Source organism: Ambystoma mexicanum, chromosome 11, assembly GCF_040938575.1.
Source record: "Ambystoma mexicanum isolate Mex_15411 chromosome 11, UKY_AmexF1_1, whole genome shotgun sequence".
Classification (NCBI taxonomy): domain Eukaryota; kingdom Metazoa; phylum Chordata; class Amphibia; order Caudata; family Ambystomatidae; genus Ambystoma; species Ambystoma mexicanum.
Genome location: NC_090934.1, coordinates 1,020,501,503 through 1,020,513,600, shown reverse-complemented (window position 1 = coordinate 1,020,513,600; position 12,098 = coordinate 1,020,501,503). Strand labels below are relative to the sequence as shown.

At 45.4% G+C, this 12,098-nt stretch overlaps 1 protein-coding gene across 3 annotated transcripts in view; it reads right to left on the bottom strand.

The window, feature by feature from the left end:
* The window catches only part of SLC24A1 (solute carrier family 24 member 1), a 334,300-nt gene that overhangs the window by 99,551 nt on the left and 222,651 nt on the right, over positions 1 to 12,098 (bottom strand). For all 3 annotated transcript variants that reach the window (XM_069624244.1, XM_069624246.1, XM_069624245.1), the window contains one exon: positions 841 to 968. In XM_069624244.1, coding sequence (XP_069480345.1) covers positions 841 to 968 — 128 coding nt within the window. The remainder of the gene's footprint in view (positions 1 to 840; positions 969 to 12,098) is intronic.

Genomic DNA, 12,098 nt, shown 5'->3' with positions numbered 1-12,098 from the left:
ATAGCAAACACATATCCATTGTACATTAACCGGTCCCCAAACCTCAAATAAATAACCTTACAACAGGGCCCACACACACAACAGGTTTTCAGGATAAGCACTAAATGCATAAATGCCTCCCATTTAGATAATTTTAATTCAAAAGTCTTTCATCTGGCTAACCCTGAAAACATGAAGTTGATGTAGCACCTGAGGATCGGCCTTGGATCCCTGAGCCTAACACGCACTGCCTAGCCCTCCTGATTGATGCACGTTTATTGAGGTTAGCCTGAGGTGACTTGCGAAGGCCTTCATAACGAGGTCAGCCGGCCATGAATTCCAGCCCAGACATTAAGGCCATCAGCACCTGGGGAATACGGTTAAAAAACCAAAACATGTTTCCTTTCTTAAAAGAATAGCTGCGGCCGACCATCCTATAATGAAAGATAAGCAAAACAGACTGCAGATGGCGGCCATGGAAAACAGAAAAGGCTTCTCAAAATCAAACACCTTTTCTGTTTCAATGGGAGGGGAAAGAGAATAGTGGCAGGAGCAAAGGTTGAGTGATTTTATTTCACTATGGTGTTTGTGGCGGGTAGGGAAAGTGGAAGGAGTTAGAGGCAGAAGCGAGGGGCGAACATTGGAGGAAGTCACCTGGAGTTTGGCACACTAAGCAAAGCAGCCTTCTGCTCCCTTGAAATGCAGGCGAATGTCATCAGATGTATTCTGCAATCCATGCAAGCTGATACACCAGGTGCTAAAGCACATGTTTCCGCAACTCCAGTGTGGCACCATATTGTTGACCCTCAAGAAAGATCAGAATAGCAAAGCTGAAACTTTCCTTCCAGCGCTTGTTCCTACCTGTCCTCCTTGAGGCTGATCCTTGTTCTCCCCATCCTCATCTCTGGAAGGTTCAGAGCCAGTGGGGGGTGAAACCTGCACGTTGACAGCTGTTGGCGCATCTCCCTCTGACCTTTCTCCTCCAGCTTCTGAGAATGAGAAAGAGGTGATTTATTACAGTTTTTGGGAACATGAGGAAGGAGGTTAGGTCCTCTCCCTACAAGCAACTGAGCATTGTATCAGGAATCGGGACAATGCTTTTTACAGCGAAGATTCACCTTACCAGATAAACAATGAGAAAAAAGCACAGGAGATAATGTAAAAAACGAATCAATTATAGGTAAATTGTGAGATTTCTTAACAGACTAAGGCCTCTGAAAGACCAATATGCCTGAGAAAAAGTCATTTGCATATCCAATCAAAATATATATAACATGAGACTCACTATGCCGCTCGCCTACATGCCTTTCAGAGGTGGGTTTGAAATGACTGGCTCTGCCACTGCCAAACTAGTTTTTCAGTTGCCAGGCCTTTCATGAAATCCCCCGAGTGACCGATAGGTCAGTCTGACTTCCAGCTATACCCAGTGGTAACTGTACCCATCAGTCAAGTCCATAGTACAATTACCCTACTTGCACTTTCCGTTCTAGTTTGATGTCAATTGTTCCAGTACTTTTGTGCACACTGTGCATCAGAAAAGTTCCCCTGAAGGAATTTGAATAGGAAATACATTAGTTGCTGTAATTTCTTTGGTCTGCATTGTTACAGTTTGTGGAATTGAAATCGGTGGTCTGTGAATCGGGCAGAGTACTCTCAGGCGCCTCCATGGCTAATGTCTGGGACTTTCCCGGTATCCGTCAGAGGTCTGCTTTGAAATTGTTTTGTTTCCTAAAATGCTCTGCAGGGATGTCATTTAGGGGTCGCCAGGGGTCGTAACTGTGACCCCTGCGGTCTCCCTTGCTAACCCTAAAAAAAAAATGTTTTTTTTTTTAATGCAAGCTCCTGGGCTGTGACCAGCGCCATGTGGCTCTTTGCTTCTGGAGTGGCTGGCTTTCTAGTTCAGGTCTCTTAAAAAATTGCTAGACTCATTAAAGGTTTATTTCAGGCACACTTCAGGGGGTGAGTCACTGACTTAGTCTGTTCTTAAACACCTCAACTCAGCCTTTCATCCTTCTGAGGTCGGTAAATTAGTACCAACACAGGTTGGGTGATATTGTATGTATATTTGTTGTATGTAAAGCGCTTAAGCGTAAGTGCTATATAATAACACATCATTATCATTTGGCCATGGACGTCTACTTGCATTCACAGTAATTTGGTAATACGGGCCTATACACACTGATCTTAACGATGAATATGGCGATAAATTCTTGTATGAAACGTATATCACATTATAGTGATATCGTAACCATATTTTTCGTAGTGTACTTAGGAACAATGCTATGTGATGCCACTTCCTGCTTTGTCAAGGGGTGAAAGGTCGTGTTCCATCACTTCCATGATATAACTTCAGGGTGGGGTCAAATGACATCATTTCCTGTGATGTCATCAGAGGTCAAGGGTTGTGTGATGATCCCTTACGCTACCGCAGGCATTTTGCTGAAATTACATCCCTGCTCTTGGGACTAATGACCGAGTACTTTCATTGAATATTTAGCCCTGTTGCATCAATATTGTTAGGGGTTTGTCAAGTACCTCCTTATGTTTCAGGCAGCCCTGTGTAGTTGTGAATATGGTGGTGTTGTGTAAGTGCTGTGGCTCCTCTTTGGGGCTTCATTATTGTGTGAAATGCTGAAATTAGGAACATTCTTATATCTGGGCATTTGTCGTTATTTGAATTTCTACCTATTGTAGCCATTTCCACCTTGTTCTGCTATTGAAGTGTCCTACTATGATTGCTATGTACCCAGCTAGCGCTAGTCATGTGGTTAACTATCCTATCTATAATCTTCCTTGGCATTGTAATGTATCATATTTTTGCTGTGCATGTGTCATTACAAAGAAATGATTCCGCTTTGAACTTTGAGTGGTTGTCATCTGTGCATGTGAGAAGTTCTTGTGTGCCTATATTTGCATGCCTATGTAACATGGATGCATAGCTCATTCCTTTCCCTAGATTGATGATTTGGCATGCTGCCACTACTTCAAGGCGGGTTCTCCTGCTAATACTTGATGAAGGTGGCTGTATTGTTGGAGGCTGATGCGTTTGCAAGTTGTGTTCTCGTACAGAGTTTTGCTCATTTCTTGTTGGCTAGCATCCTCCACCTTTCTCTATGGTTTTCTTCGGTAGTTTGCTTTTGGGTTCTGTGTGAGCTCAAAGCCATCTTATGCTGAGCTTGGTCAAGGGAACACCTGCCAGAGTTTAGGTGTGTTCCCTTTTCGCCACGTGTTTTTGGGTGTTAGCATGACCCTATCTTCTTTTGAGGCTTTTGCGTGGTGTGTCCCAAGAATGATACTAGTGCCGTTGTGCCTTGAAGTCTTCATTATTCATTTGCATGTGCAAGTTGGCCACTGGGCCCTACTATTACTATGGATCAAGGGACCTTCCATTGTGATTGCGATGGCTTGTTGTTCAGCACCTTGGAGGTGAGTGTTGGATGAATGACTCTTTCTCTCTCTGTTGCTCTACTCATTTCTCTGTAGAGCGTTGCTTTGGGGTGTTGGCCGTGGGTGAGTAGAAGATGGGGCTTGCATTGAGATTGCATCATTGCATCTTCTGCTATGTAATTTCCTCTTGATTCCTTACTGGTTAATGCTTCTTCCTACTTCATTGCTGTTTATATTGGAAGAATGTGAACGCACATCAGACTGCAGGTGCTCCTGTCTGTTGTACAGCTGTGTAGTGTGAGTGTGACTCCTTTTGTGTACTGTGATAAGGAGGGAGGCGTGTTGGGTCTTGCGGATCTGCGTGATGTTAGAATGAGTTGTCTGATGTCTTTGTCCTGCTGGTTCTCATTGTATGGTGTAAGAATGTTAGTGTCTATGAGTGAATGACAGCTCAAGGAATGTTGTATGAGTGATGATGAGTGAATGTTCAGGGAAAGTCAGTTGGGTCCTGGGATGTAGTGAGGAATGAGAATGGGCAGGCATGTGTGCTCTTTACAATACAAATAGCTGTAACCTGTAACTATGCATAATAAAGCGTCATGGTTTCCACCTGTGCCTGCAGTGTCATCTTTCGACTTTACAACAGTCATACCCTTGGCACACAATGCTGGGTAAGGACATATATTGATAACAGTATATGATTTTAAAAAAGCAAGAATTCAATGAAAATGCTTTATTAACTAAAGTTAAGGTGGTCCTTTTATATAAAACCTTTGAAATAATTGAGAACATGTTGAAGGGACGTTAGGTTTGTAATGCAAACTTAAAAAATACACTGACAAAAAACACAGACATTTTCCAGTAATGCAACCATAACTCATGCCCTGCCATGCACTGCTCATGGTGTCACACATCACAGATTTGTATTTGTATTTGTATTTATTTAGTTTATATAGCGCTTTACACCAAAGCGCTGCCCATTTAACAACAGGATGAATATGACATTTAACATTATAGCAGTAACAGTAGAAGCAATTTACAATTGAGAATCAGACCAACAAAATAATAAGTAGAGCAATTAACTGGAGGGGAGAAGGAGAGTAGTGCAGTAGAACGGAGAGGGAGGGGAGGGGAAGATGAGGAGGAGGAAGAGGAGGAGGAGGAGGAGGGAAACGGATGGGATGAAGGGTGAGAATGGGGGGGAGGGAGATGATCAATGAGATAATGCAAGGTGGGAGGGGAGTAGGAAGGGGGAGGGGTTTCATGGCGGGGAATGGAAAAGGAGATATTTGAGGGAAGTTCGGAAAGAGGAAAAGGTAGAAATAGAGCAGAGTGAGAGAGGTAAGGAGTCCCAGTGTAGGGGGGCTAGGAGATGGAAGGAGCGGAAAAGGGATGTGGCACAAGGGGAAGGAGGAACAGTGAGAAGGAAGTGGTCAGCAGAGAGAAGGGAGTGGGAGGGAGTGTAGAACGAGAGGAGGGAGGTGAGATAAGGGGGAGCAAGACCGTGGAAGGATTTAAAGACTAGGCAGAGAAATAGAAATTTAAGTTGGGAGTGAAAGGGAAGCTAGCCAAGGGAGGAAAGGGAAGCAGAGATGGAGTCACGGGGGGAGAGGAGACAGAGGGTGCGGACGGCAGAATGGTAGATAGATTTAAGGGGGGCGAGATGAGAAGTAGGAAGTCCAAAGAGTAAGGAGGAGCAGTAGAAGAGGCGAGAGAAGATAAGGGAGGAGATTAAGAGTTTAGTAGCATGGAAAGTGAGAGAGGGGCGGACTTTGCAAATATTAAAGAGGTGGAAGCGACAGGCACGAGAAGTGAGAGAGATGTGATGGGAAAAGGGGAGGGAGGAGTCAAAGTGAATGCCTAGGTTGCGAGCATGGTCAGAGATGGGGAGATTGAAAGGGGGAAAATTAATGAAAGGAGGAGGAGGGGGGAGAGAGTTGGAGGGGAAGAAAACTACTTCAGTTTTATCAGTGTTAAGGGAAAGCAAGCGAGAAAACATCCAGTTTTTAATTGCAGTAAGGCAGGAAGAGAGTTTAAGGTGGAGGTCAGTAGAGAAGGAAGAGAAGGAGAGGAAGAGCTGAGTATCATCGGTGTAGAAATGGTGAGAAATGCAAAATGAGGAGATAACTGGGGCAAGGAGGGAGGTATAGAGTGAGGAAAGGAAAGGGCCACGTACCGAACCTTGGGGTACTCTGTATTCCAGAGGCTGGGTAGGAGAGGAGCAGCCTCCCCAGGAAACAGTAAAAGAGCGGGAGGAGAGGTAAGAGGAAAGCCAGTTAAGAACAGAGCCTTTGAATCCAAAGGGAGAAAGAGTGTTGAGAAGAAGGGGGTGATCGACACTGTTGAAGGCAGCAGAGAGGTCTAGAAGAACAAGGACAGAGGATTGCTTAGAGTGTCGAGCGGAGAGGAGGGAGTTAAGGATGTAAGTAAGGGCAGTTTCAGGAGAGTGTTTAGGACGGAAGCCAGATTGAGAGGGAGGGAGGAAGGAGAGAGAGATTAGTGACAAAGGTTGAGAGTTACGAGTAGGCCAGGCGCTCGAGAAGTTTCGAGAGTAATGGGAGAAGTGAGATAGGACAGAAGTTAGAGGTGAGCAGGGGGTCAGCAGAAGGTTTCATCAGAATAGGAATGATAGTGGCATGTTTGAAAGCAGAGGGGAAGATAGCAGAGGAAAGGCAGGTGTTGAAGAAGGAAGTTAAGTAGGGAATAAGAAGAGGGTAGATCTTAGGTATAACGAGGGAAGGGAAAGGGTCAGTAGGAGCAGACAAGGGGTGGGCTTTGGAGAGGAGGATAGAAACATCAGAAGGGGAGACAGGGGAGAAGTCAGTCATGATGGTAGAGGGGGAGAAGGGAGAAGGGGGAGGGAGGGAGTAAGAGGAGCAATTGATTTTTTGCTGAAGGGCAAGGATCTTGGAAGAGAAGAAGTTTGCAAAGTCGGAGGGAGAAAGGGTGGGAGAGGTTGAGGGATCAGGGGTGGGAGGAGAGAGAAGACGAGAGAGAGTTTGGAAGATGCGGCGAGGGTGGGAGGCTTGGGTTTGGAGAAGGTTGGAGTAGTAGGAGCATTTTGCTGAGGAGAGGCAAGAGTCATAAAGAGAGTAGTAAGAGAAATATGAGGTTTGGTTGGAAAGCGAAGGAGATTTGAGCCAGAGTCTCTCAAGACGTCGGAGGAGACGCCGCATGGAGAGAAGTTGAGGAGAGAGCCAAGGTTGAGAGGGGTTCCGGGTTGGACGGAAGAAGGAAAGGGGGTGAAGTAGATCAAGAGAGGAGGAGATAGAAGAGGAGAGAGTAGAAAGTGCATAATTGGCCGATAGTGAAGAGAAATCTTGGAGAGAGGGGAGAGAAGAAGAGCAAGTGTAGAGAAAAAGGGCGGGATCAAAGTTACGAAGGTCGCGTCATGAAAAGATGGAAGGGGAAGGCTTAGGAGAAGAAGGGTTGGGAAGGGTAGTAAGAGAGAAGGAGAGTAAAGCATGATCGGAGAGATAGATTGGAATTGTGGAGACAGTGGAAGAGGGGTAGGAAGAGTTGAAGATAAGGTCAAGAGTGGAGCCAGAGGAGTGAGTAGGAGAGGAAGGAAGAGGGGAAAGGAGGTATGAGTCAAGAATGGATAAAAGGGGAGAGGAGTCAGGGGGAGAAGGGAGGTGAAGATTAAAGTCGCCAAGTACAGTAAAATGATGTCAATTATGACATCATAATTGCCATCATCAATGGTATTACGATTGACATCGCATATGGCTTTGCCACTGACATTTTCCAACTTATCACTATTATTACCCTAAATGAATAATGGACTAGGGGCTTAAACTGCAGCCTTGCCACACATATAATCCAGATACACAGTTTGCATAGCCATTTTTGTGTTTTGCATTGCAACCTGTGGTGAATTGACATCGGGAATAGAAGTATACCAGGAGTTTTCATAGAAAGTTTTGCTTTTATTATTTCTAAGATATATTGGATGGTTCATTTTTTCAGAGGTTTAGCCTTGTCATCTTTATCCCTTCTTGGGATGCTTAGCCTATAAGCGGCTAGTCAACAACATCTCTACTCCTTCCTAGGACTACTAGTCTCGAAGGGGCTTATCAGCAAACTGTATTCCTTTTCAGGATTCACAAATTCTTCAGTCACTTCTCCTGCCTCTTGACTTTATGAAGGTTCACAAATGTGTCAAAGGGTACACATATGTGCCACAGAGGCTTCTCCCACTGCTTCGCTTTATCAGAATTTAGAGCCATGTTACAGAGGTTTATCCTGCCTCTTGGCTTTGCCAGTATTTAGGCTCATGCAACAGTGGCTTCTACGGTCTCTTAGCTTTGGGAGGATTCAGAATCAAGCTACACAGATGTCTCCTACCTCTTGGCATTCCAAGCTTTGTTAGAATTCCCACTCATGTCGCTGAGGCTTCTTCTGACTCTGAGCTTTCCCAGGCTCCGGGACAGTGTACGAGAGGCTTCCCCTGCCACTTTGCTTTGTCAGGATCCAGAACCATTTCAAAGAAGCTTTGCGCACCTCCAAGTGGATCATAAGTGGCTGTTGGGCTGCTGTGGGGCTGCTCGCCCGTTCTGGACTTCCTGGTTTCCACACGTGCATGCCTTGTTGAGTCGGCAAGGAGAAGGATTGCTCCCCCGCTGCTGCTCGCAACACTGATACTAAGGTGACTTGGCCTGATAACTAAGCTTGTGGATAAGCTGTGTCCTCTTTGTTGCAACGTTACTGTTTGGACTCTACTGTTTAGACTCTACTGTGAGACCCGTCATATGCTGTCCGTTAAGGCACGCTAACATATTTTTTTCTTTTTCTCCCAGTGTCATCATCACGCTTCACCCCCCTGCCAAGCCCACACATAGGCTCCGCCCACTCCTTACTGCAAGGCCGCCTACATAATCCACTGGGGCCACGCACCTGCGTGCGATCCTGCAAGTGGATCGTAAGTGGCTGTTGGGCTGTTAGGGTGTGAGGGTGGGAGCGCGAGCGCAGTCGCAGCTGACTGAAGATGCACATAAGATAAGTTTGTAAATAATTTCCTTACCAAAGATGTGTTGTGTACTATCTATGGGGGGGAACTTTTGTTAGTGTGTTTATTCTCAAATGGTTTATTCCTTGCGTAGTGGCGGGGCCGCCTCACACATCCGTTGCAAAAAGTACCCGCCCTAATAAATTTAACAAAGTTGCACTTTGCCTAGGATCATTGAAAGTTCCACTATGGCAAATGCAGGCAAGGCTTTTAGCCTGCCGCCCAGATCAAACGTGGAGCTCACTAATGACCTAATTTGCCACTAAGTGCCGTTTGCGTATGCTCGCGCACAAAGTGATGCAGCTTCGCCTGCCTTGCCCATTCCAGCTGTCATCCATCCTCTTGCAGTAAACGCTCATACGTCCTCTGCCCGTAAACGTTTCCTAAGCATGAGGATGGATGAGCCCTTTATAGCTGGGGATAGCAATAGAGATGGGCTTAGTTCGTCTCCATCTGACAATTCCATTCTTGCTCCGGTGGTTTTAGCAGCCTTGGAAAAACATGTGTGTCTTTCTGTTGGCCCATCTACTCCTGTTACTTTGCCCAGTGGTAGGAGGGCGGATGTGCATATGCACTGCAAAGAGAAAGCAATGTTAAATGACTCCAATATTTCACCCGTTTTTGGGGCTTGCAAAAAGCAGATATTAGCTCCGCCGCCTACTAATTTATCCCTGCCTCCACGTTCAAGCATTGATCAAGATCTCGCAGCCCCGTTGTCAGGTGCTGCATCCTCTTCAACTATAAAAGCTCCTGTTCCTCTTTTAGCTTTTGACCTCCTTGATCCTTCTGAGGACATGCAGTCTCTGGAAGCCTCATATCCGGTTTTATCAAAAATTCTCAATTTATTGGATAGAGGCCATGACTATACTCACTATGAAATAATAGACTGCAAGTCTTCGCTAACTCTTTTGCTAAAAATCAATAACTGGAAGGATTAATTTTCGCTGAGACCCTCAGACGTGAGGGCGATGGCCACCCCCTTTGGAAGGGCGCCCCTGTGGGCACTGCCACTGCTTTCACTCAAACTGATGTGGTGGAAGAATTGGTGCCCACAGACTGGCGGCGTGAGGCTTATCCAACGGCCTATTCCTTTACACAATCGTTTGCCCAAACAGTTGCTGCTCCACAGGTTGCTATTTCTAATACAATATTTACTCATGCCCAACTGTGTCAGAAGGTCATTAGCAATGCTGAAAAGATGGAACAATTGCTATTTTTTATTCAGGACAACCCTAATGAACTAGCTGGAGAGCAGTTAGCACTGGATGTGGACATGGAGGCATGTGAAATATTCCATCCGGCAGTCCCTCTGCTCTTACGAAGCTCTTTGAATTAGAGACACAAAGCACCAATGCTTCCCCAGAGGGAAAAGCGGATGCCAGTGAGGGATACTCTGCTAGCTCAGGCCAATTTTTGCCTCTCGGAAAGAGAAACGCCTCTTTTTTCGTGCCCTAAAAAGAAAAGCTGCACTGGCCTCCAATGTAGCCGTGCCGGCTATCAAAAAAAAAATTTAAAAAATTGTGCAAGCCGCACGAGCGGGAACTTTGTCCCCTTGGGGCAGTCCTGCTCAGAGAGTGAACAAGGTTTCTCGCTCGAGGAACTATCTGAAGAGAGCCAAAAAGCCCTACAACATTCCAGCAAAGCGGTAGGTGCTAGTACTCTCTTGCATGGTAACAAGGGGTTTAACCCACTGGTGCAACCACATCAGCTCATGGTGGGTAAAAATCTTGTAGCCTCGCCTAAAACTGCGCAAGTGCATTCCGTTGACAAAACTCCAAGTACTGTGCAAACCCATCTATCAGCCTTTTACAAGTCTGTGGATAACAAAGTGGCACAAGTAGGGAAATGCCCGAGTGAGGCCCCCCAAGTTGGGGGGCCCGTGCAAGCTGAGTTACGAATCAACATTGGCTCTCCAATTGTGGGAATGCAATTAAATGCGCAAAAGTTGGACATGCACTACGCACCTTCCTCAATTCCAACCATAGAGGGACGTTTAAAAACTCCCGGGTCTTCAAATAGGTCAGGATTGCCATCTCCGTGGGATTGCCATCTCCGTGCCCACCAAGAGCGTCGTCTGCTGGCCCTGTTCCTAGTGTAAAGCCCGTAGTGACATCCTCTACCATTATTGGATGGGAGACTGATCCTCTTATATATGAGGCTAAACGCCTGAATCTCTCTGCTCTTCTACAAGCATTTAGAAAAATTCCTGCATTGCACACCTTGCATTCAGATGACATAGAATGGGTCACTCTTCCTCACATCCACAACCATCGTATGGTGTGCAAAGTTCAATCCACCATTATCACAGATTTAGTGCATCAGCATAAACGTGAATTACAACTGATTGGATTGTCCCCCCATATTTTTGACTCTATTGATGATGCAATCTGTTTTAATGAAACTCCCTTACCAGTTCCCATTCAGCCTCTACCAAAGAACCCTGGCTTAGATGCCCACGGCGAGATAAAAACCGCAGTAATTGCACAGCTTGTTTCCATGTCAAATATTAGTAAAGATTGGTCGTGGCTGACTAATATCACTGGCTACACTTTAAATCCCGCCATGGACAATGTTCCCAAGCAATAAAACCGATTCCTTGACAATTTTGTCTTGGAATTCATGCGGATTGAAGAATTTATACATGTGGACCAAAAATACCCCTCTTTGGCAAAATGCGACATCCTCCTATGTCAAGAAACAATGTCTGTACAAAAACTATTGTTGCCGGGCTTCACTGTGCATCAAGTGTTGGCTGAACGAGGTTCAAGGGGGCGGCCGTATGGTGGAGTGGCCATTTGTGTGAACACCAATTTGAAAATCAGTACACAGGTTGTTTATAAACATACAGCCTTTTTAGCCTTTTAATCTTTTTTACTGAGCTGCTCCCCGAGTTATACCTTTTCATTTCTTTGTATCATAATCTTAGGCACCTGAAGATAGCAAGCATATTTAAGGAACTCGGTGAGCTGTTTGATGAAGTATTGACTAAGCACCTGGCTTGGTGCATAGTGTTGGGTGGGTACTTCAATGCTCTATGTTTGAAATTGCACAATCACGGTGCAGTTGATGTATCGCTTTCTCCTGCATCACTCAGAGGCCAATTATGTCAGGTACATTTAGCATCATGGGACATTGCTTATGTCCCCTTTCATTCCATGCGTCCCTGCTTCACATGGAGGAGGGGCTCCCTTTTTTCGTGCATTGATCACTATGCCATCTCAGCAAACTTACAGGCTAGGTGTAGTAAAATTGAGACAATCAAGCCTGGCCTAGGGGACCATCTTATCATCCAACTGATCATAGATGTTACTCCTAGGAGATTAAATAATGATTTAAACCAACTATTTCTGGAAGGGGATTGCCCTGGCCTCTCCATTATATGGAGTAACAGGCTCTGTGACAAGATCAATACTTCAATTGATGCCCGGCTCGCTTGTTATGACGGCATAGGCAATCCCTATTCTTCTGTGAAAATGGAAGCAAAGCGGTATCTGAGCGTTATAGCAAGTGTGACGGCCAACATCCGTAGTGGAAATAACAGCTTGTTGAATTTGAACCTAGACTCTGGATGTATGGAAATCCAACTAGCTAAACGTCTTAAAAATGCTGCATTGCGTAACCTCAAGAGTGCTTGCTGTCCATTGAAAGAGTTTCTGAAGGAGAAAAAGAGGATTTGTAATGCCTATCGTAACAAGTGCACGAATGTGAAACGTTATTTACATAA